Source organism: Heloderma suspectum, chromosome 2, assembly GCF_057233095.1.
Source record: "Heloderma suspectum isolate Gila_16-S chromosome 2, 16-S_ref, whole genome shotgun sequence".
NCBI lineage: Eukaryota > Metazoa > Chordata > Lepidosauria > Squamata > Helodermatidae > Heloderma > Heloderma suspectum.
Window position 1 is genome coordinate 64,520,105 of NC_139459.1, and position 25,669 is coordinate 64,545,773.

At 41.8% G+C, this 25,669-nt stretch overlaps 1 protein-coding gene across 2 annotated transcripts in view; it reads right to left on the reverse strand.

The window, feature by feature from the left end:
• Positions 1 to 5,960: 5,960 nt before the first annotated feature.
• CHD1 (chromodomain helicase DNA binding protein 1) overlaps positions 5,961 to 25,669 on the reverse strand; it is an 82,545-nt gene continuing 62,836 nt past the window's right edge. Inside the window, exons 29-37 of one of the 2 annotated variants that reach the window (XM_084833800.1) lie at positions 25,371 to 25,493; positions 24,939 to 25,070; positions 22,950 to 23,207; positions 22,198 to 22,338; positions 17,674 to 17,852; positions 16,594 to 16,690; positions 16,355 to 16,409; positions 7,768 to 7,978; positions 5,961 to 7,190 (exon numbers count right to left, since the gene is read on the reverse strand). In XM_084833800.1, coding sequence (XP_084689926.1) covers positions 6,845 to 7,190; positions 7,768 to 7,978; positions 16,355 to 16,409; positions 16,594 to 16,690; positions 17,674 to 17,852; positions 22,198 to 22,338; positions 22,950 to 23,207; positions 24,939 to 25,070; positions 25,371 to 25,493 — 1,542 coding nt within the window. In that variant the 3' untranslated portion in view covers positions 5,961 to 6,844. Of the gene's footprint in view, positions 7,191 to 7,767; positions 7,979 to 16,354; positions 16,413 to 16,593; positions 16,691 to 17,673; positions 17,853 to 22,197; positions 22,339 to 22,949; positions 23,208 to 24,938; positions 25,071 to 25,370; positions 25,494 to 25,669 lie in introns of both variants that reach the window. The other variant, XM_084833799.1, reaches the window with a different exon arrangement.

Consider the following 25,669-nt stretch of genomic DNA (forward strand, 5'->3'; position numbering starts at 1 on the left):
TGTATCTGACTGCTTATCTGTGTTTTGATGTTGGCCACCTTTCAGACCTCTCCATTGGAACACTCCCTCTTGCCTGATAAAGCTATGCCTTTGACCATTGCCTACTTATGACTTGCTTTTGGATTGCCCTAGTTTAACCTAACGCTGTGCCTTATCCAGCCATAGCAGGATTTATTGGTTGTATTGGTTGGCTTTTATCGTTTTTATCACCAAGTTAAAACTTCAATATCATAAGTGGTTTAATATCATAGTGGTTTTATTAATAGCATAATTTTTATGTATTTTATTGCTGAAAGCTGCCTTGGGACAGCTTCTGCCCTGAAAGGCGGCCAAGAAATATTTTAAATAAAATAAATAAAAATAGCAGGACACAGTGGCTCAAAAGTAAATGAATGAGAGGTGACACCTCCCACTAGAGCACCACTTAGAACAGACCTACAGTGGTGAGAAAGTTTGTGAACCCTAATGATAATTACGGAGATTTCACAGTTTTACCATGATAGCCTTCATGAATCAAAACCAATCCTTTTCTAAATAACAGTAGGGTTTATATTAATCAATTCATTGTCTTGTGAAATAAACTGATGCATAAATTAGGCAAACAGTGAGTACTTAAGAGTCAGGGTATGTGCAAAAGTAAGTGAACCCCTGATTGCATCAGCTCAATTAAAGGGAATCATTAGAATCAGGTGTTTAAGTAATTAGGTAGATCCTTAGGGATGAGTTTGGGAGGTCCCACCCTATAAAAGGATCAGAAACCTTGTGAGTTTGGTCTTCACCATATGGTTGTGTGGAAACATGTCATACCACAATCAAGACACCTCTGAGGACCTCAGAAAAGCAGTTATTGCTGCTCATCAGTCTAGAAAGGGTTACAAAACCATTTACAAATTGGTGCATCATCCAGAAAGTCAAAAAGAACCCCAGTGTAACATCCAAGGATCTGCTGGCCACTCTTGCCTTGGCTAATGCGAGTGTTCACATGATCAGAAAAAGGCTGAATAAGAATGGTGTCCATAGGTGGATAGCTGGGGGGAAGCCACTGCTCTCTAAAAAGAACATGGCTGCCCATCTGAAGTTTGCTAAAGATCACATAGCTGATCCCCAAGACTTCTGGAACAATATTCTTTGGACAGACGAGTCAAAGGTAGTACTTTTTGGCCTCAATGAGAAACATTGTTTGGCAAAAAAACAAACACTTTGAACAGAAGAATCTCATCCCAACTGGCATAGTTGGTGATGGTGAGCACTCATAAAGCCCACTGACAGGTACCCCTTTCTTCTCATCCATGTGGGAACAAATGATACCACCAAGCAGAGCTACGAAGGAATCATGTCAGACTTTGAAGCTTTGGGAAGGAAACTCAAGAACTTTGGGGCCCAGATAGTGTTCTCATCCATCCTTCCAGTAGTTAGAAGAGGGATAAAAAGGGAACGAAAAATACTCCGGGTGAATGACTGGCTACGAAGGTGGTGCCGACGAGAGAGATTTGGATTCTGGGACCACGGGCTATACTTCCTGGAAGATGGGCTGTTGGCAAGGGACGGGTTGCACCTCACAAAGGCTGGGAAGAATGTGTTTGGCCACAGCATGAAGAACTTCATCAGGAGGGCTTTAAACTGAATCCTACGGGGAAGGGAGATGTAATGTTGGGGGTAACAATGGACGTAGGCGCATGCACTGCAACGGAGAGAACAGCTCTGATAGCACCCAATAATAGTCTTCAGACACATGTAGGAAGAAAGCCAGACTATGAAGCACATGGTCTTCGATGTCTATATACTAATGCCCAGAGTATGGGAAACAAACAGAACGAACATGAACTCTTAATACAGGAGGGAAATCATGACTTGATAGGTATAACTGAGACTTGGTGGGATGACTCTCATGACTGGAATACAGCAATTGAAAGATATAACTTGATCAAGAGGAACAGAAAGGGAGGTGGGGTTGCACTGTATGTGAAAAATACATATCTGCACAGAAATACAGGAGGATGAGCTTGGTAGCCCCATCGAGAGCATCTGGATCAAAATAAATGGAGCAAAGAATACAAGGAACCTGGTGGTCGGAGTCTACTACCGGCCATCCAATCCAGGAGAAGACAAGGATGAAACTTTTGAAAAGCAAGTAGCCAATATTTTAAGGAAGCATGGTGTAGTAGTAATGGGGGACTTCAACTTCCCCAATATTTGTTGGGAGACAAATTCTGCAAAACATGGCCCCTCCAGGAAATTCCTGACTTGTGTGCAGATAACTTCCTCCTACAGAAAGTAGAGGAAGGAACTAGAGGATCGGCTATCCTTGACTTGATCCTAAACAACAGAGATGACTTAGTGGATAAAGTAGCAGTTACAGGAACTCTGGGGGAAAGCGACCATGTTGTGCTTGAGTTCTTGGTTCTAAGGGAAGCAAAAGCCGAGTGTAGTCAAATGTGTACCCTGGATTTTAGGAAAGCTGATACTCAGAACAATGATCAATAAGGTCCCATGGGAAGCAACTCTAATGAGAAAAGGATGGGTGGGAGCATTTAAAAAAGGAAATTCTCAAGGCACAATTACAAACAATTCCAACAAGAAAAAAAGGTGGAAGACAACAGAAGAAGCCAATGTGGCTTCACAAAAAGCTTAGAGATGACCTGAAAACAAAAAAGTACACATATAGGAAGTGGAAAGAAGGCCAAGTAACAAAGAAAGTACAGGCAGGTAGCACAGAATTGCAGGGATGGCATCAGGAAGGCTAAAGCTGCGAACGAGCTGAGGCTAGCGAGGGATGCTAAAAGCAACAAAAAGGCTTTCTTCAGCTACGTGCATAGTAAAAGGCAGAGGAAAGAAATTGTTCAGCTATTAAATATGGAGGGCAAAATGATGACAGATGACAAAGAAAAGGCAGAGGTGCTCAATTCCTACTTTGGCTCAGTCTTCTCCCAAAAGAGGGTCTATGACCCACCAGCAAAGGCGAAGTACAGCCTGAAGGGGCAGGATTGCAGCTTGAGACTGATAGGCATATGGTCAAGGAACACCGAATGACTATGAATGAGTTCAAATCTACAGGGCCAGATGAACTGCACCCTAGAGTAATAAAGGAACTGGCAGAAGAACTCTCAGAACTGCTGTCTATTCTCTTTGAGAAATCATGGAGGACGGGGGAAGGGCCAGATGACTGGAGGAGGGCTAATGTTGTCCCTATCTTCAAAAAGGGTAAAAAGGAGGAACCCGGGAACTACAGACCAGTCAGTCTGACATCAATCCCTGGGAAAATTCTGGAGCAGATGATAAAGCAATCCATCTGGAAGCACCTTGAAAACAATGCTGTGATTACTCGAAGCCAACATGGATTTGTCAAGAACAAGTCCTGCCAGATGAATCTAATTTTTTGATCAAGTAACCTCCCTTGTGGACTGTGGGAATGCTGTGGACATCATATACCTTGACTTCAGCAAAGCTTTCAACTAAGTGCCCCATGATATCCAGAAGAGCAAACTAGCTCCAAGTGGGCTAGATGAAACAACAATCCGGTGGATCCACAGTTGGCTACAGAATCGGACTCAAAGAGTGCTTATCAATGGGACCTTCTCAAACTGGGGAGAGGTAACGAGTGGGGTACTGCAGGGCTCAGTCCTGGGCCCGGTGCTCTTCAACATTTTTATTAATGACTTGGAGGAGGAGGTGCAGAGAATGCTGATCAAATTTGCAGATGACACAAAATTGGGCGGGATAGCTAATACTTTGGAAGACAGAAACAAAATTCAAAGTGATCTGGATAGACTGGAGCGCTGGGCAGAAAACAACAGAATGACATTTAAAAGGGATAAATGCCAAATTCTGCACCTAATGGGGGGGGGGAAACAGTTACAAGATGGGGGATATGTGGCTCAACAACACTACAAGCGAGAAGGATCTTGGAATTGTTGTTGATCACAAGCTGAATATGAGCCAACAATGTGATGTGGCTGCAAAAAAGGCCAATGCTCTTTTGGGCTGCATTAATAGAAGCATAGCTTCCAAATCCCGGGAAGTACTAGTTCCCTCTACTCAGCACTGGTTAGGCCTCATCTGGAGTACTGTGTCCAGTTCTGGGGACCACACTTTAAGAAGGATGCAGACAAACTGGAGGGTTCAGAGAGCAACGAAGATGATCAGGGGACTGGAAACAAAGCCCTATGAAGAGAGACTGAAAGAACTGGGCATGTTTAGCCTTGAGAAGACTGAGGGGAGAGATGATAGTGGAAAAACTTCCTGTTAGAGCAATATGACAATGGAACCCATTACCTAGGGAGGTGGTGGGCTCTCCCACACTGGAGGCATTCAAGACGAGGCTGGACAGCCAACTGTCAGGGATGCTCTGACTTGGGATTCCTGCATTGAGCAGGGGGTTGGACTCAACGGCCTTGTAGGCCCCTTCCAGCCCCACTATTTTATGATTCTATGGGAATGTGATGATTTGGGCCTCCTTTGCTGCCTCAGGACCTGGAAGGTTTGCCATCATTGACACAACCATGAATTCCACAGTGTATCACAAGATTTTAGAGGAGAATGTCAGGCCATCCGTCTGTGAGATGAAGCTGAACCGAAAGTGGGTCATGAAACAAGACAATGATCCTAAACATACAAGCAGATCTACAAAAGAATGGCCATGGAAGAAATTCCATGTTTTAGAATGGCCTAGTCAAACTCCATCGAAATGTTGTGGCAGGACTTAAAAGCGAACTGTTCATGCAAGGAACCCCTCCAATGTCACTGAGTTGAAGCAGTTCTGTAAGGAGAAATAGGCCAAAATTCCTCAAAACCAATGTGAGAGACTGACCAACAGTTACAGGAAATGCTTACTTGAAGTCATTGCTGCTCAAGGGGGTGCCACCAGGTACTGAATCACAACCTTTCCACACACGGATATTGAATGCTGAATCCGTTGTGGGTAAATAAATGTTGAAAAAGCATCACGTTTGTGTGTCATTTATTTAATCAGGTTATCTATTGTTCTTTATTTAGGATTATGGTGTTAGATTAAGATCTAGTTAACATTTTAGGTTGGAAATATATGACAATCCTAAGGGCTTCACAAACTTTTTTCACCACTGTATGTTCTAGTTCTCAAAGAAAATACAGTTCTGAGTCCTAAATACTGTATAGGTACATCCCATGAGCATTAATGCACAGAGTCCACCAACAATGGCTTGGTAACATGTTTTAGCTACAAGGTAATGTAGCTACCTTTCTTGAATCCTTAAGACAGAATTTCTCAAACTTTCTGAACTTGTGGTGGAGTTATTTCCTTCTTTTTTTTCCTCCTTGCCGGCAGCCACTGCAAACTCAGCACTACTCACCTGGTCCAGTTGGCATATATGGCAAGCTCCTCACAGATGTGGGAAAAACAAGCTATAGTAGCTCTACTTTGTTAATGCATTCCTTAATACAGGACTTATTCATGTACATTGTAATGTTTCTGATAGTCTTGTGAAAATGTGTACCTCCACAAATACATAGAAATTGTGAGAACCGATACTTAAACGTTGATGAAGACAAATTGACATTACTATGTGTGTTCCAGTCTATAAACTGATACTCACATAGGCTGCAATCATATTGGTCCTTGGGAAGGCATCCCAGGGGCCATAGGATGGAGTGAATCCCCCCCCCCCGGGGGGGAGGAGTGAGATTTGACCTTGAAAGCCTCCTTGCTGCAGGCACAGAAACCTCCACCACCCTTGCTGTGCCAATAACTGTAACAGTAAAAAGGGGAGATCCAAGGCCCTCTCATTCCTTCAACATAGTTCCTGGAACAGGGGAAAAAGTATGCCAGTCTTTGAGCTAGGATGCTTGTTTTTCTTCCAACCCCATGCCCCCTTTGCCCTGCCAGTGTGACTACTGCTGGGCTTTGGCTTTGGCAGTTCTTCTACCATGGTTTCTCACGCCCCTTTCCTCGTTGAATTGCTCTGTTAGTGAGACTTTTTATGTTATAAACACAATGTATTTAAAAATTCCAGCATGACCAAATCAATGTACATTCTCACATTACAACTTGGAAGCAACAACATTTTAGTTCTAAAAAAATTCCAACCAAGTGTTTAACTAGAAATCTTATTACAAAGAAAGGGTAAAGAGGTTCCTTTTTCTCAGTCTTATAGTCTGCGCAATGATTTAATCAAATATTTTATTTTAGAAAGTAATAGGTTTTTTTCACAATTCATCACTGCAGGCCAACTTAGAAAGGAAAAGTCCGAGAGCAGGGGAAAGCTCATTTAATTTACAATAATTTACAGCCATTTTGTAAAAAGACATTACAATTGAACAAACTGGAGAACGCCTGGCTATTTTACAATTATAGGTACAGAATTTAAATATTCAAGCTTGTGATGAAAAAGCGGCAAGGTGGTTGCAGTGTACAATGTAAACAAGTAGCTTTGGAAAGTGAACAAAGTCCTTGAATACTTCTCTTTTTAAAAAATCATCTTGATTCTTTCCTGAAATATGATCACAGGTTAACATGTGAATGCTCATCTACAAACATAATTTAAATTGTGTTCAGGATAAAACCACTTTGACAAGGAGGTCAGATTAAGATCCAGTCTGAGTGGGGCAGTGTTGAGGTCCCTGTAAAAAGTAAACATCTTTTCTTTAAAAAAATGTGCTACAACATTTGCAACACAGTGCAGCATTAAAACTTTAAATACAAAAATATTTCTTTTTCTGTTGGGATAATAGACCTAGCATATTGGAAAGTAGTAACAATACTGTTACTCATAGCACATCCGGTCCATGTCTTTCAAGTCATGTAAGGCAATTGCTGTGTTAGTTTATTGTGTATGGCTAAAAAAAAAAGTCCAGGAAATGTTAGTCTTTGCTATGTTTTCCGGCTACTCCACATATGTTCCGGTGTACTTTTGTGATCTGCTGAATGTTCAAAAGAAGATCTGTGTCCTAATGGTGATCGTGAGTCATAAGGAGATCTCTGATCTAAGGGTGACCTAGGACCACTACTGGAAGCTCTGTGGTCCATTTGCCAGTCTGAGTGATACCTATAATCCCTTGAAGATTTATGATGACTGTAGTCTGAACTGGATCGATGATCTAAGTGTATCCGATGTTCTGAGTGTGACCGACTGTCTTTTAAACTTCCTTCCAGATTTGACCTATGATCTCTATTCCTGTGATCATCTAGCTTTCTGTGTTTGCCATCAGTGTAGTATCTGAAAAATAAGAAAAGTAAACAATACTAGTGGAAGTAAGCTTAAAAACAGTACATCTTCCAAGGCCAGCATCAAGAAACTATATTCTTCGAAGTGCAGCCTTCATTTTGTAAAAACAGTGAAAGATTCCTGAAAGTTAAGAAGGAAACAGAATGATCCTATTATCCTGCTGTGCTCTGTGGGCAGGTGTTTTTTTTTTTTTTTAAATGAAAATTGCATCAGCTAGTGCCAATGAGGGATTTTCTTCCAATGCAAATACTAGCTTCAGGGGAGGGATATTTCCTTAGCAGGGGAAGAAAGGGTTAAATCCCCCTGCCATGCCTGATCCCTTTAATAATTAGTCTTCCCTCAGCTGATGCTCATTCTGCCTCTTCCCCACATTATAGCTACTACTGTTAAAAGGAAAAAAGAGAGATGTGAAATGCATTAACACATTTAATATCACAGCTGTTTTGGCACTTACTGCAGCCAACATTTTCTGAGCTCAAAATCTTATTCATCTCATTAATGTGGAATACTGTACAAGGATGATGAAATACTGGAGAAAGCAGGGCTCAATGGATGTCAGTGAACTCACCGGTTATCCTGTTTATAGTGATCCCAATCTCTATGATCTTTTCCATTGCTGAAAGTGGAATACGGCCTTTTCCTAGAATCACTTTTTTTGTAGGTGTCTCCATGAAGTCTGTCTTTGTGATGATCGTGATACTGTGATAAGTGTCTGTCAGAGGAATAACTGTCTCTGCTACTATCGTCATGATTTGTGTTCTCTTTTAGCCGTTCCATATCTGTTTAAATGGAAGTACAGAAGCTTATTAGCTATAGATATTTAGGAAATCAAAACTACTAGTTGAACAGCAAATGGGCCAGCATACCAGATGACAAGTTTTAGTTCATAGAGAAGTACTGGCTGTCTTTAGCAGAAGGGAAAATAAATACCTATGAAGGAACAAGAGCAATCAGAGAGCTTCAGTAAGAAAAAACTTAGTAAGGGTGAGATTTTTAGATCACAAGATATGGGGCAGAAATTTGATCAAAGAGCAATAAAATACTTTTAATAGTAAAATTCTGTACAGTAAATGAAGTGATCAGAGAGAAAAGTCCAATGTTACACTATTATTTTTATTATTACATTTCTATACCGCCCAACAGCCAAAGCTGTCTGGGTGGTTTACATTAAAAATACAGCATACAGAGATTAAAAGCCATTTACATAAAACATACATGAACGGACAATATATACAAGATAATGTATATCAAAAACAATTTCAAACAAGCAATCTCAAACAACCATAACCATAAGACAATCCAGGTTCGATTAAAACTTATCATATGCTGCCAAATGCCTGGGAGGAGGCCAGGCGGGCCTCATTGGGGAGATCATTCCAGAATTGGGGGGCCACCATCAAGAAGGCCCTCTCCCTTGTTTCTGTTTTCCAAGCTTCCCTCAGAGCAGGCAGCTGGAGGAGGATCTTAAATGTTGAGCATAGTGTATGAGTAGGTTCGTGTTGGGAGAAGTGCTCCATCAGGTATTGTGGTCCCAAGATGTGTAAGGCTTTATAGGTTAAAGCCAGCACCTTGAATAGGGATCAGAAAGATACAGGCAGCCAATGCAAGCGGGCCAGAGTAGGTCTTATATGTTTGGAACTTCTGGTCCCCATTATCAATCTGGCCGCTACATTTTACATAAGCTGCAGCTTTTGAACCATCTTCAAAGGCAGCCCCACATAGAGTGCCTTGCAGTAATTTAACTTGGAGATTACCAGAGCACAGACAACTGAAGCCAGGTTATCCCTGTCCAGATAGGGGCACAGCTTGGCCACCAACTGAAGCTGGCAGAAGGCACTCCGTGCCACTGAGGCCACCTGAGCCTCAAGTGACAAAGATGGCTCAAGGAGAACCCACAAGCTATGAACCTGCTCCTTCTGGATGGGGTTGCACTCCCCCTGAACAGGTTGAGCACCCTCCATCTGGTCAGAAAAACCACCCACCAACAGCATCTCAGTCTTGTCTGGATTGAGTTTCAGTGTACTAGCCCTCATCCTGTCCACTGTCGCAGCCAGGCACCAGACAGCCTTACCTGAAGAAGATCAATAGGAGAAATAGAGCAACGTGTCATCAGCGTACTGATGATAACGCACTCCAAAACTCTGGATGACCACTGTATTGGGAACCTTCTGGAAGATGAATTGTACCTAGAGGAGTTAGGTGTGACCTGTCACAGCTTCCCTTCATGCCTTTACTCCCAAGGAAAAAGCTTGGACACAGCAGCTCCTAGAAGCTGCCAAGCTATAGGGCTGCTTGCTATGAACAACCTAGAAGTACAGACTCCTAGGACTGGATGGTGATGCTGCATTTCCCACAAGTGTAGGCAATCAGCACAGGTGGGATGGATTAAGCCTACAGGACAGATTGCGTGCAAGGCCCTGCTAATGGACAATAGAAGACAGCTGGAGAAACAGGAAGAGAGGTTGCCAGCGGATGCCTGGTGTGAGAGTCCACTACCAAAAACTGCTGACTTCACTGCTGCCTCCCTCCTTCTTGACTCTGGGATTCCAGACCACTGAAGCTGGAGAGGTGCTGTGACTACAACCTGGAAAGAGACCTAGTCCACCAAGGGAAAGAAGGTATCATGCCTTTGCCCCGGGGACACACCATAATTTGGGACCAGTTGAATGAATTACTGTTCATATATGCAATGGATAAAACCCAGTGGGTATATTTTGTAATATTTATGTTGGCCAATAAAACTTTAGGACAGTTGCCTGCCTTGATCTGCCTTATGTTGGGTAAAATCAAGAACCAAATCACTTTGGCAATACAACTGCGCTCAACAGTTTCATGTAGATGTTAAATAGCAAGAGAGACAAACCCGACCCCTCTGGAACCCCATACTGGAGAATCCATGGGACCAAGCAATATTCCCCAAGCACCACCTGCCAACCATCCAAGCAAGAGCAAAACCACTGCAATGTAGTACCTCCCACTCCCAGCTCAGACAATCGTCCCAGAAGGATACCACGGTCGATGGTATCGAAAGCCACCGAGTGATCCAGGAGAGTCAACAAGGTCACACTCCCTGTCTCTCTCCCAACACAGGTCATCATACAGAGTGACCAATGCTGTTTCCATGCCAAAACCTGGCCTGAACCCCGATTGAAATGGGTCTAGATAACTGGTCTCATCCAAGACTGTCTGGAGCTGGTTGGCAACCACCCGCTCAAAAACCCTGCGCCGGAAAGGAACATTTGCCATTGACCTAAAATTATTAAGATTTTCCAGGTCCAAGGAGGGTTTCTTCAGGAGTGGTGTCACTACCGCCTCTTTGAGGCAGCCCGGGACCACCCCCTCTCGCAAGGAGGCATTAATCACCTCCCTGGCCCAGACAGCTATTCTTTCCCTGCCAGTTTTTATAAGCCAAGAGGGGCAAGGATCCAGTATGGAAGTGGTTGCATGAACCTGTCCAAGCACCTTGTCAGTGTCCTCGAGCTGTACCAACTGAAACTCATCCAGGATTACAGGACAAGGCTGTGCTGTCCTGTATACCTCACCAGATTCACTTGCTAGAACACTAGAGTCTAAGTCCCGGCGCTTGCAAGAGATCTTACCCTGGAAGTGCCTAGCAAATGCATTATAGCAGGCCTCAGGGGGGTCTCCAGTGTCCTTAAGACTGGCATGCAATATTCCCTGGATGACTCTGACATCCCTACTGGACAGCAGACAGAAGATTCAATAGAGGCAGCAAGATTGTTTTTTTGCCACCCTCACTCCCCCTGAATATATTTTACCATAGGCACATTGTTGTTGTTCAGTCGTTCAGTCGTGTCCGACTCTTCGTGACCCCATGGACCATAGCACGCCAGGCCTTCCTGTCTTGCGCTCTCTACCGGAGCGTGCTCAAGTTCATATTCATTGCATCGGTGATGCTATCTAGCCATCTCATCCTCTGCCGTCCCCTTCTCCTTTTGCCTTCAGTCTTTCCCAGCATCAGGGTCTTTTCCAGGGAGTTTTCTCTTCGCATTAGGTGGCCAAAATATTGGAGCTTCAGCTTCATTATCTGTCCTTCCAATGAGCACTCAGGGTTGATTTCCTTTAGGATGGACTGATTGGACCTCCTTGCAGTCCAGGGGACTCGTAGGAGTCTTCTCCAGCAACACAGTTCGAAAGCATCAATTCTTCGGTGCTCAGCCTTCCTTATAGTCCAGCTCTCACAGCCATACATTACTACTGGGAAAACCATAGCTTTGATTAGATGGACCTTTGTCGGCAAGGTGATGTCTCTGCTTCTTACTATGCTGTCTAGGTTGGCCATAGCTTTCCTCCCAAGGAGCAAGCGTCTTTTAATTTCATGGCTACAGTCACCATCTGCGGTGATCTTGGAGCCCAAGAAAGTAAAATCTGTCACTGCTTCCATTTCTTCCCCTTCTATATGCCAGGAAGTGATGGGGCCAGATGCCATGATCTTAGTTTTTTTAATGTTGAGTTTCAAACCAGCTTTTGCACTCTCCACTTTCACCCTCAACAAGAGGCTCTTTAGATCCTCTTCGCTTTCTGCCATTAGGGTGGTATCGTCTGCATATCGGAGGTTGTTGATAATTCTCCCAGCAATCTTAATTCCGACCTCTGATTCATCCAACCCAGCATTTCTCATGATGTACTCTGCATATAAGTTAAATAAGCAGGGTGACAATATGCAGCCTTGTCGTACTCCTTTCCCAATTTTGAACCACTCGGTTGTTCCATGTCTGGTTCTTACTGTTGCTTCTTGACCCTCGTACAGGTTTCTCAGGAGACAGGTAAGGTGGTCTGGTACTCCCATCACTTTAAGAATTTGCCACAGTTTGTTGTGATCCACACAATCAAAGGCTTTAGCATAGTCAATGAAGCAGAAATAGACGTTTTTCTGGAATTCTCTTGCTTTCTCCATGATCCAGCGAATGTTGGCGATTTGATCTCTAGTTCCTCTGCCTCTTCTAAACCCAGCTTGTACTTCCGGTAGTTCTCAGTTCGCATACTGCTGAAGCCTAGCTTGTAGGATTTTGAGCATCACCTTGCTGGCATGTGAAATGAGCGCAATGGTGCGGTAGTTTGAACACTCTTTGGCATTGCCCTTCTTTGGAATTGGAATGTAAACTGACCTTTTCCAGTCTTGTGGCCACTGTTGAGTGTTCCAGATTTGTTGGCATATTGAATGCAGCACTTTAACAGCATCATCTTTTAGGATTTTAAATAGCTCGGCTGGAATACTGTCATCTCCGCTAGCTTTATTGTTACTAATGCTTCCTAAGGCCCACTTGACTTCACTCTCTAGGATGTCCGGCTCAAGTTCAGTGACCGCACTATCATGGCTATCAGGGACATTCAGATCTTTCCTGTATAGTTCTTCTGTGTATTCTTGCCACCTCTTCTTAATCTCATCTGCTTCTGTTAGGTCCCTGCCTTCTTTGTCCTTTATCATGCCCATCTTTGCACAAAACGTTCCCTTGAGATCTCCGATTTTCTTGAAGAGATCTCTAGTCTTTCCCATTCTGTTGTTTTCCTCGATTTCTTTGCATTGTTCACTTAAGAAGGCCTTCTTGTCTCTCCTTGCTATTCTCTGGAACTCTGCATTCAGTTGGGTATATCTTCCCCTTTCTCCCTTGCTTTTCGCTTCCCTTCTTTCGTGAGCTACTTGTAAAGCCTCATCAGACAGCCACTTGGCTTTCTTGCATTTCTTTTTCTTTGGGATGGATTTCGTTGCTGCCTCCTGAACAATGTTACGGACCTCCGTCCATAGTTCCTCAGGCACTCTGTCTATCAGGTCTAATCCCTGAAATCTATTCCTCACCTCCACTGTATATTCATCAGGGATATGATTTAGGTCATACCTGAACGGTTTAGTGGTTTTCCCTACGTTCTTCAATTTAAGCCGAAATTTTGCAAGAAGCAGCTCATGATCTGAGCCACAGTCAGCTCCAGGTCTTGTTTTTACTGACTGTATGGAGCTTCTCCATCTTTGGCTGCAAAGGACATAATCAATCTGATTTCGATATTGACCATCTGGTGATGTCCATGTGTAGAGTCGCCTCTTGTGCTGTTGGAAAAGAGTGTTTGCTATGATCAGCATGTTCTCTTGGCAAAAGTCTATTAGCTTTTGTCCTGCTTCATTTTGTACACCAAGGCCATGCCTGCCTGTTATCCCGGTGATTTCTTGACTTCCTACTTTAGCATTCCAATCCCCTATGATGAAGAGGACATCTTTTTTTGGTGTTAGTTCTAGAAGGTGTTGTAGGTCTTCATAGAACCGATCAACCTCAGCTTCTTCGGCCTCAGTGGTTGGGGCATAGACTTGAATTACTGTGATGTTGAATGGTTTGCCTTGGATTCGTACTGAGATCATTCTATCATTTTTAAGATTGTACCCCAGTACTGCTTTTCCCACCCTTTTGTTGACTATGAGTGCTACTCCATTTCTTCTAAGGGATTCTTGCCCACAGTAGTAGATATGATGGTCACCTGAATTAAATTCGCCCATGCCTGTCCATTTTAGTTCGCTGATTCCCAAGATGTCGATGTTCAATCTTGCCATCTCATGTTTGACCACCTCCAGCTTACCTTGATTCATTGATCTGACATTCCAGGTTCCTAAACAATATTGTTCTTTACAGCATCGGATTTTCTTTTCACCACCAGACACATCCACAGCTGAGTGTCATTTCGGGTTTGGCCCAGCCGCTTCACTCTTTCTGGCGCTACTTGGAAATACCCTCTGCTCTTCCCCAGTAGCATATTGGACACCTTCCGACCTGAGGGGCTCATCTTCCGGCGTCATATCTTTTAGCCTTGTGATACGTTCCATGGGGTTTTCTTGGCAAGAATACTGGAGTGGGTTGCCATTTCCTTCTCCAGTGGACCACATTTTGTCAGAACTCTCTGCCATGACCTGTCCGTCTTGGGTGGCCCTGCACGGCATAGCTTATGGCTTCACTGAGTTACGCAAGCCCCTTCGCCACAACAAGGCAGTGATCCATGAAGGGGCCATAGGCACATACCAGCGTTTGATTGCATCCACTAGGATTTCTTCTCCATCTGTATTCAAGCCGTCTCCTATTTTGTTTCATTGCTCTCAGCTCTGGGGTATACCACGGAGCAGTACGAGCTCTACTCAGGAGAGGGTGCTCAGTAGCAATCGTGTCAACTGCCTGGGTCATTTCTGAATTCCACAGATCAACCAGGGTTTCAACAGGAGAGCCTGCCATATCAGCCAGAAACCTCCCCAGGATCTGCTGGAAACCATCCAGATCCATTAGCTTCCGGGGGCGGTAACATCAGTCCAATAGTTCCCAAACTTCAGACAGTTGAGGAACACTATTTTTCTGAACTAAAATTAATGGCACACCCTGGTCTTGCATCTAAAGAGATCCACTTTTAGAGTACAGGAATTCTTTAATTCAAGAATTGAAGAAATGTATTTAAATACAATTCACTTAAATTTAAATATCAAGCATTAGCTTTCCCCACACATTCTAAGCCTGATTCAAAAGCACTGAAACTTGAAGACAGATCCTCCATTTATTCAGAAGCGAGTCCAGCTGATTCCCAGTGTAACTATGGTTGGCTGTAATGAGCTACAATTTAAAACGGGAATAATTTGCATGTGTTTTCAATATGGATGAACAAATCTGTCAATTTTGTGTTTTCACAGTTTCTCATTTTTCCATTCTTAAGTTTTATTCCATTTCTGCATTGGGTTGAGATTTGTTTTTGTTTTTTAAAGTCTGCACAAAAATTGTAAGCAGTATTATGTACATTTCTCCTAATATGCACATTTTTTGCAAGCAATTTCCCCTAATATAAAGCACTTTTGTACGTTATTTTCACCAATATACACATTTTGATGTGCATGTTTCCCTAATATACAGATCTGTGCATGCATTTTTTTTGATTGGAGAACTGCATCACAGAACTCAAATAAGTGTGAATACTGAAGGATAACTGTGTGTTGGTTCACATATTGTTTTGGGAAGTATTTTGTTCCCTGTGCTTTTTAACATCTACATGAAACTGTTGGGAGAGGCTGTCCAGAGGGATAGAGTGAGGTGTCATTAATACGCAGTCAACACTCAACTCTACCTCTCCTTTTCATTGAATGCAGATGAGGTGGTGACTATCCTGGACCAATGCTTAGACTTGGTAATGAGCTGGATGAAGGTCAATAAACAGAGACCCAGTCTAGACTAGATGGAGGTTCTGTTAGCAGGTGGTTTGTCTGTCTGGTTAAGCAGCATTCAACCTGCTCTAAAAGGGGTTGCACTCCCCTGGAATGAGCAGGTTCGTAGTCTGGGGATGCTTATAGATGCAACTCTGTCACTTGAGGGCCAAGTAGCCTCAGTGGCACAAAGTGCCTTTTATAAGCTTTGGCTGATAATACCAGCTACGACACTACCTACATGGAGATAGCCTGGCTACAGTTATGAATGCACTGCTAACCCCCCACCTGGATTATTGCACTGAGTTATATGTGGGGCTACCTCTGGCAATGGTCCAGAAACTTCAGTTAGTACAGAATAGAGCAGCGAGGCTGCTTACTGGGACTGGGTATTTTGAACATATTACTCCAGCATTACATCAACTTCATTGGTTGCCAGTCAGTTTCCAGGCAGAATGCAAAGTGTTAGTGCTGAACTTTAAAATCCTAAATGGCTTAGGACCACTCTACCTGAAGGAGTGCCTTCTCTCACATGTTCTTTCCTGACTATTAAAATAATATTTGGAGGCTCTTCTCAGGGTGCTGCCACCCACAATGGTGCAATGGGTGACTACCAGGGAAAGAACCTTCTCTGTAGTGCCCCATTCACCCCTGCCTCCCCCCGGGTCTTTGGAATGCCCTTCCCAGGAGGACCCACCTGGCATCTTCACTGTATACATGTAGATGTGAGGCAGACATTTAATCTTTACATTTTCATCAGCTGTATTATTGTGATGGTTGCTATTTTACTGTTAGTTTGGGTTTTTTATGACTGTAAACCCCTCTGAGGGCACTTGTCAGTTGGGAGGTATATAAATCTAATCAATAAATAAGTAATTAATAAGTCACACACTGATAGTAGAATATGAATCCTCCATACAATACATATATGGAAATTATTTGCTTATCGTACAATAATTAAAGTTGAGCTTCTTACCTGGATTTCTAGTAAAATGTGTATTCACACTACTGCTTATATTCTGCTCATTGTGCTGCTAAAAGGAAGAAGGATATTATTATTCAGGTTTAATTTCATAATAGTAAAGTTCGAACTAGATCTCATTTCATGAAGGAGCAATAACTTTTTCTAACAAACTTTTATCTATTTGTTCAGGACTACTTTGTGGTCTATTCATATGGATTTAGTCTATAAGAAACTTAAAAAAAAGTTTCTACCTGAGTTTCTTGGCGTTTTTTTATCGCATGTTTGTACAATTTGTGTAGTTTCCTGGCATCAAATTCTGTAAATTTGGAAACAAAAATCCACAAGTTTCTAGAATTGGAGAGAAGAAGAAAGTAATTTAGATTCTGAGTCTTATTATTCATTTGGTTTTGTTATTATCTGACGAATTATGCCATATTAAAAACAAAAAAATAATTCTATAATTAACTTTGGAATAATTACACAAATACAAATCCTCACAGGAAAATACTTCAAACTGGGTGGCCAATATTTTGTTTCAACACATTAGTGATTTAACAGAGTGAAGCCTCCACCTAGTGGTAAATATACAGATTGTACTAAGATACAGCACCTCTGGGGTTTATGTAATTTCTGTTATGCCTTGAAGTATCATTCAGCTATCACCTCATGACAGAGAGCCATATAAAACACATTTATACTTGGAATTGACACATTTCCTGCCCAAAAAGGTTTACTAGTTTTTTGTCATATGGCCCTAAGAAATACAAAAACAAAGAACTTCTGTGCACTTAAAAAGCTGGCCAGGCAGCAACCCCCACCGTAGTTCCACCACACACATCAAAGCTGGTCAGTTCAACCCTGCTGGGCCTGTGGTAGTGGGACATTAAACACATACTGAATACATTCAGAAAAGAGGATTTTGGATCTCTTCCCTCTGGTTATCGCAAGCATCACAAAAGTGTGAATTCATCCTGAATCTTCTCAATAAAATGTAGTAATTTGCAGCAACACACATATGGCTAAATTACACGTATCAGGCAGTTCTGTAATATTTTTCCTGTGATTTTCACCTTCCACAATCGGATGTCACACCAAAGCTGTTTTTCCCACAGAAAGAAAAACAGCTGGGGGGATTCTGAGGAAACAAACGACTGGGAGAGAAAGGTTAAGCAGCCCTTTTTCCCCACCCCTAAGATTCTGACCTCCCATGGGTGATTTTTCTAGGGGTTGGGGTGGAATAGAACCATGGACATACCCATAATGTACAATTTGGCCCATAGTTGTTAACAAAGGCATTTAGAAAACATTTTTCTACCTCTGAGGTTACTTACTTTCTCCACTGTTTGATTTGTTCAGGATTTGTGTATTCTTTTAGACACTCAGTTATATGATCTCCAATTTTGATAAGACACTGTCTAGTATGCTCCAGCTGTTCCCTTTCTGAAAGACCTTTCTCTGGTCTATCCAGCTGTTTTAGTGCTGCTTTGACAGGCCTCATTCTTTCTTTGCACTGTGCAAATAATAAAACAATGAAATATTCAGACATGGAGACCTAAAATTCTATCTAACAACTTATCAGTAGATCACATTTATAGACACATTTAACATCTATAACATGAAGATTCTGCTTACCGCTGTTGTTTTCTTTTACTGCATGTTTTCTATGACAACCCTAACCCATTTAAATTTTATTATTGAGCATCAGACTTAAATAATCAATATTTAAAATCTTTTAAGACAGTTTGTGCAGCAGTACAAATGCACCAACATTTATTATTTAAAAAAACTAACACAAATTTACTGAAAATTTAAGGAAGTTGTAATTTCCCATTTGATACACAACGTAGATCAGAAGTCCCTGACGTTTTTGAGCTCATGGACACCTTCACAAAATGGCTGCCATAGGAGTGTGTCCAATCACAAAATTTACTGCTGCAATGGACCACCTTTTTCACTGAAAGGCAAACTGGCAAAGCTAAAGACAAGTAACTTATCCAGGTACCTGAGTATAAGGTCAAGGCAGGGGTGGGAGTCTGAGCCCCCAAACACAAAACCACAGTTTTCTGCTTCAACAGACTACCCAGTTCACAGAAAGGATCACCTTTCACACCTCTGTCTCTCCCCCTTGACTTCTCTCTCTCACTCACTATCGGCCCCTTCAGACTCTCTCTCTCACACACACACACACACACACACACACACACACTTCCTGTCAGTGTGGGGCCCTGATCTAGATTCGGACCATAGGGGAGCTGTAACCCTTTACCCCCAACTATGCTTTCAATCCAGATCGGGGGCCCAAGCCTGCATTTTGCATTGCAAAAAGAGGTCCTGTTCATTTCCATGGGACCTATTTTTGCAATGAAAATTATCAACATGAGGGGCTGCGATCTGGATTGGAACCACACCAGAGATCAAGGATTACACCCCCTGCCCCTCACACTATTATATATACCAGCCGGTGGGTGCTGTTGCACTAATGTCCTGCTTATGGGCATCTGGTTGGCCGCTGTGCGAACCGAATGCTGGACTAGACAGGCCTTTGGTCTGATCCAGCATGGCTCTTATGTTCTTATGATTAAAGCATCGAGTAAATTATTATAATTATTATAGTGCCATCAATATTCATGGCACTTTACCAAGTAACATAACCAACCAACCCAAAACAAAACCCAGTTCTGTAAATAATAAACAGGATTTATTACATAAAAACCCTGTTGAAACCGCATGGTGGTATCCTCAGGAATCTGAATAAGTAAGGATATTCTGAACAGAGCCAAGCCAAAACTGGGGGAGGGGGGAAGGCAAGAATTTTGGGAAGCCTTTTGCTGCCCTCTCATAAGAGCATTTTTTTAACCGATTATTCAGGGGCAGGGCACCAAGCAGGAGCCATGAAATATGTCCATACAATGCTCCCTACCTTCCTGTGTTGCTCTGCATGGGTAGTTTCACTGCCTGAGCTCACAGCACGTCATTTCTGGCCTGGCCACCCTCCCTCATCTCATTCTTCTTGGTGTGTTACTTGACTGCTTTAAACTAAGTTACCAATTGCTAGTGACTTGTGTTATTTGCTTGTTAACAGGGGTGGGAAGGAATTTTACCCGCAGTCACAACTGGCTTCACTGAAGCAGGTGTTTTTGCCTACTTCACAGCAATCTTTTGAGTACCTACACTCTCCTAGTTTTCAATACACTGGGTCTATTGCCAAAATCATAACTGTTTTTAACATGTACGCCTAGCATGGGGTATCAGGCAGGCTATGTGGTGGGTGGTGGTGGGCTCCCCACTCTCTCACATAAAGGAAGTCTCCCTTAAAGAGCCCCAGAGGCACAGAGCCAGACCAGCTCAGGGTTTGAAGCCTTCTGGGTGTTTTAGCAGCAGCTGTGGGAATGGCTTATTGGCAGTTCCTTTCCACTTCCCAATGTTTACCCAGCAGTCAGGCTAGGCCATGCATTTTTGAAAGCATGCGGGTGGTCTGAAACAGGATCTTTGCGTACATGCTCTGCCTGCTATTGGTAAGCTGTAATTAATAAAGTTATGGTTTGCTATTCTTCCAAAGAGTATCCTGTGTGGTTCCTTTTCTCCAGCTAGTTCCACTCCTGCCAGCAGGCATAAATAAAAAAGCAGATGAGACAGATGTACTTAGCCCACCTTATCATCACTTGAAAGGACATAAAGAATAAATAAGGCACAAACATTCGGGGATACTCAACATGTGTAGGCCAGCAGATGGCACTGGATCTGTTATGTACATCCTTGATCCACAAATCCAAAGGAATATGGTACAGAACTACACAAATATGGCAGATCCCATATATTCAATTTCCAATTTTTTTGTTTTGAGTCCTTGGAATTTTAATTTAAAAATCGAGTGGGTAGTCTGATCCTATGCATGTTTACACAGAAATCCCAATTAAATCTGCATAGGATTGCAGCCTGACAACACAATTCTATTCATGTCTACTCAGAAGTAAGCTCCATTGAGTTCAATGGAACTGACCCCTTGGTAAATGACTGTAACCTGAATCTCCCCAAAAGTCACAATTAAAATCGTAGTTGAATAATGCAATATTCAGTACTGTAATGTTTGCATTTCTGAGGACAGACTGAAATATGTCCTATAACAACGACACTACACACAATCACAGTACAACCCTGATCAGCAAATAGTTCTGCCAGAGGACTGCTTTGAGAAGGGGATGTGCCAAAGCCCCAGTCCAACCTCCCAAAATTACCTGCTGCCAAACAGTTTCTACAGTTGCCATTCCAATATTCTTCATTTGCCCCTGGATTGGTGTTGCTGGTAGGGGGTAAGCACTGAGATGTGAAGGCCCGGGAAAAAACCAGAAAGATTTGGGGGGGAAGCGTTTTTTTTCAGAGGACCGTTTTTGTTTTTTAAAAAAATTGGAAAATTGAACAGCTTTGGATTATGAAATATTTTCTTTCAGAATTCAAGATAAAGTATTTATAACTTTTTACCCAGTCTTTGCTCCCCCCAGAATTTCTAAAAACTATGTAATAAAAACACTTTTATAGAAAGACTAGAGATGAAAAATGTCTGGAAATAATGAAGCCATGGGGGAAAATAATTTTTAATCCTCTCTGTAAGATCCCCAGCACAGTTAGTTCTTTCATTCCTTATTAAAATTATTGATCTAAAGTATATTTTACTGATAGACATTTAGGGTGTAATCCTATCGAGATAGCTGGCAGCCTCCAAACTTGGAGGCTGATGCCTATCCATTGCAGGTTGGGCGGAGCATGGAGGGGATCCTCTCCTCCACACTCCGCCCACCTTGCATTCTTAGCTAGATGCACAATTTCACATGTTTAGCCATGGCTTCAGGGAGGGGCAGAAACGGAGACCCCATAGGAAGCAACATAAAGGGGCATCTGCAATCTCTTCCCTGCCCCTGGGAACACCCCCTTTTTGCCCTCTCTGTGCTCCGTTTTACGAGCACGGAAAGGCAGCTGCCGTGGTTCTCTCTGCGTAGGCTATGAGGGGGAGGGGAGTGCAGTTTCCTGGGAACAAACTCGGAGCAAAGTCTATGAGCTCAGAGCCAGTAAACTAAAATATCTTATGGCCCTCTAGACAGTGCCTAGTGGCCATAGGATTGCTCTCTCCTGCTCAGTTTCCCAAAATGTGAGTAGAGCCACCACTGTGCATTCTTGACAGTAAATGTGCATTCTTGACAGTTTGGGTTTTGCTCTATGGAATCCTGTGCTTCTGATGCTGTAGCAGTCATTTAATGTAGTTCTAATCTATTCAGAAAATAATTACAAATTTACTGAGTTTATTTTTAAAAGTTTTAAAATATAATGATAATTTTATGAGCAAACTAAGTTATACATAAAATAACTTTAGGGCCAGAAAGGCAGCTTTATGTTCCTAAAGCAGCCCTCCCCAACCTGGTGCCCTCTGGATGTTTTGGACTACTGTGCCCAGCAATCTTGACCATTGGCCATGCTGCCTGAGGCTGATGAGAGCTGAAGTCCAAAGTATCTGGGGGGCATCAGGCTGGGGAAGGCTGTCTTAAAGCAACAAAGTGACTTTAGCTCTGTAACGAGTGCTAAAACAAGTAAGTATTGCTTATTTTTGAATGTTTCCAAAACTTCAATTTTTTCTGGAAAAAAATCTCTTTTTTCCCATGGTCTCAAAATTTTCGGAGATTTTACACCTCTAGGTAAACATCACCTTTCCAGGGGACAGATTTAGCCAAGCGCCTGTCAGTTACTATAAGTATGATTTTCCTGATAACACAGATAGTGGATCACATGCAACATAATAATTGAAGCTGACATGACAAAAGGCAAAGTATTGTTATATCTTCAATATTAGGACAAAGAAGTCTTACTATACTGAATGTCTTCTGATCCAGCTCTTCAGATTCTTCAGATATAGGAACTGGCTCACTACTTGCCGTTATATGAACAGGTGTGTCTGCCGAAGGGGATTTCTTGGTTTTGTCCTTGCTGTCAGATTTGGACTCATTTGTCTATAAATGTAAAAGACCCCAGATTTCTAAAATGATGTGCAACAGATAGGGAAGTACATTAGGCAAAAATGTATTTCACATATAGCCTATGTATGTTAGATACAAAGTAATTTTACTGAGAGAGCAAAATGTAGATTGAGACAAACAAAATTTATCTCCCCTTTCATAGTTTACAGCCTCAAGCCAATTAAAACATACAGTAGAGCAGGGGTAGGCAACCTTTTGGGGCCCGTTTGGGAATTTGAGAAACTGCCCTGGGCACCACCACAAAATGGGCGTGTTCCAGATGAAAGCATCGGCCTGCAGCTACAGGACAATCTTTAATTCCTAAGAACGTCTCTGAGCCCCATGTGTGGCCCAGAGGCATTCATGGGGAAAGAAGACGGGAGCGGCTAGTTGCCCTCACTTTGCTTTGAAGAAATCCCAGCTGCCAGTAAGAAATGTTACTATTTCAAAATATAAGAAGTGGGAGGGGTAGGGCACCTTGGCAGGTGCCAAGAACGCACTAATGCCCATGGGCACCATGTCGCCTACCCCTACAGTAAAGGAATTAAAAATACAGTCGCTTTTAATGGGGATAGGGAGATGTAATATAACTTAAATGTAATTACCTTTTCTTCTTTTACTTCTTTCTCTCTCTGTATATATTCTTTTGCTTTGCTTTCCCTCTTTTCTTTCATATCTTTTTCTCTCAACTCTTGTTTGTCCTCTTTTTCTTTTTTCTCCCTTTTTAGGTCCCTCTTGTTTTCCTTTGATTCTCTTTTCTCATCAGTCTCCTTTTTCATGGTAATATCTGCCTCAGGGTTTTCTTCATTTTCTTTTTCTGTTTTAATTTTCTTATTTGGATGTTTCACTGAAGCCATTTCATCCTGGAAAATACAAGCATTATGTACTACAGCACAAAGTTTAAATATATATTTCTACATACACATATACAAGAAATTATAGCATTGTTTAGTACTTTGTCACTTTTTTGTAAGCCTCCTTCCACTTTGTTCTGTTTGTAAACTATTGTTTGCAACAGCTGTTCCTTCTTTACCTATACATCTCAGTGGAGCACAGGTAGATGCGTGTATTGGGGGTGTGTGTGTTAAGGGGACTGGACTATTTCTTTCCAATTTAAATTAAATTCTCTTCTCAGGTTGTTTCTACTTACAGTAAGCGATAAAGGACATTACCTTTAGAGCAGGGATGGGCAACTTGTGGCCCACCATATATTTTGGCTTACAACTCCCATCATCCCTCACCATTGGTTATGCTGCCTAGGACTGATGGGAGTTGTAGACCAAAGTATCTGGAGGGCCACAAATTGCCCACCCCTGCTTTAGAGAGTTAAACTTATATATTTATGTCTGTGTAGAGCTGCCCTTGAAGTGTGTCAGAAAGTACAGCTGGTGTAAGATGCAGTGGCCGTGATGTTGTCCGATGTGTACTTTTCTGAACATATTACGCATCGACTGCACTGGCTTACAATTAGTTTCCCGGCCAAATTCAAAGTGCTGGTTCTTATCTATAAACCCTAAACACTTGGGGCCAGGATATCTGAAAAACCATGTCCTCCCATATGAACCAGCTGATAAGTTTCAATTGGGTTTGGAGGCCCTTTATATCCCACCACCTAAAGAGGTTTGGTTGGTGGGAATGTGAGACAGGGTCTTTTCTATGGCAGCACTCCGATTATGGAATTCTCCCCTGAAAGAGATTAGACTAGCTCTATCTCTGATAGTTTTTAGGTGGACAGTAAAATTTTAAATATTGTAATTTTATTTTTTTTAAAATTCCATCTGGTCTTCAATGGTGCTTAATTAGTTTCTTTTAAATTTTATTTAAAAATATTTCTTGGCCACTTTTCAGGGCAGAAACCCTTCCAAGGTGGAGCAGAGCAATAAAACACATAAAACCAGTATGATATTAAACCACTTATGATATTGAAGCTTTAACTCAGTTTTCTCTGGCTTCTCTATCTACAACCTCTATCTACAATCTCTATCTACAACTCTGTTTAATATTTAGTTATTTTATTGGGTTTTAATGTATTATAAATTGCCTTGGGGGGCCCTTATGAGGGCTGAAAGGCAGTCTAGAAATGTTTGTATAAAAAATATTAAATCTATTTGGCAATTTGCTGGGGAAAAAAGAGAGTTCTACAGAAAATTAGTTATTGCTGCAGAATAAATGAACACTTTCTAATCTAGAAGAAAGTGAAAATTCCTTATATATGCACTTCTAAAGCCATTGCTGCCTACCTAACAATGACTTCTAATGGGAAACATATCCAATGCAGTAAAATGGGTTAGAGAAAAGTATAATTTGCCTGATCAGTTATATTTTGACCACTTTTTCCACGTGGCTGCTTCTGATCAGAGATCTAGTTTACCACCGTGGCTAAGCACATGAGCAGTACACCAAAAGTCACCACTTGAAATCTCACCCGAATCATGAACTCACTGTGAAATTAGAGAAGCCAATGTTTTCTCAGCCTCAGCCCCCTTTTGCAAAATGGGTACTGAGTGACAACGCTTCAAATGATTCATATGGTTAAAAAAAATTCTAACACTTAAAAGTAACTATTTTGCTAATATGAACTTCAATATATTCACCTTGCTATCTTCCTCTTCCTCGGACTTATCTGAAGGGGGTAATGATGTATCACTCTTTATCTCCTCTTTCATTTTTGCTGCTTTTATGGTCTTGCTCTTCTTAGTCCTCATTTTCCTTCTCTTTGAGCCTCCCTGAATATCAGAAAGACTTTAGTATGACAAGTTATTTTAAAAGTATTTTATTACTCTTATTTATTCCTCACGTTTAAGTAGTTACATTCTTCCAAATCACACAGATTACAAGCAACAGGAATAGAAATTGGAAAAAAGAATGAAAATTATGTTTAGAGAATAATGATCTGGCATATTTACTTACATGAGTATAGCTTTACATTTAATTTCAAAACTGAGAAAAATTGTACAGATATTGATAAGATGAATGATCAACATATATTGCAATTGCATGTTCTTGCTGACAACAAAATAACTTACTGCCCCAGAAAGTCTTTGTGCTTCCTTCCTTGCAAGATCTTTGTTGAGTAGTTTTATGAGGTAGTCTGCACGGGTCTGCAGCTGCTTGGCTTGGGGTTTCTTATCTGGATCATCCGGTAGAATCTGAAAGGGCAATTTAAAATACTTTCTTCAGAGTACATAGAAGATTAAATAGAGCGTTTAATCAGCTTGACAGATAGGAGAAGAGTCACTGCATTAAAAAAGGCTATCAAGAAATAGAACCCAAGATGGGTTATGTGGATAAAGTCAGATGCAGTTCTGAGTTTTATGCAACAGTG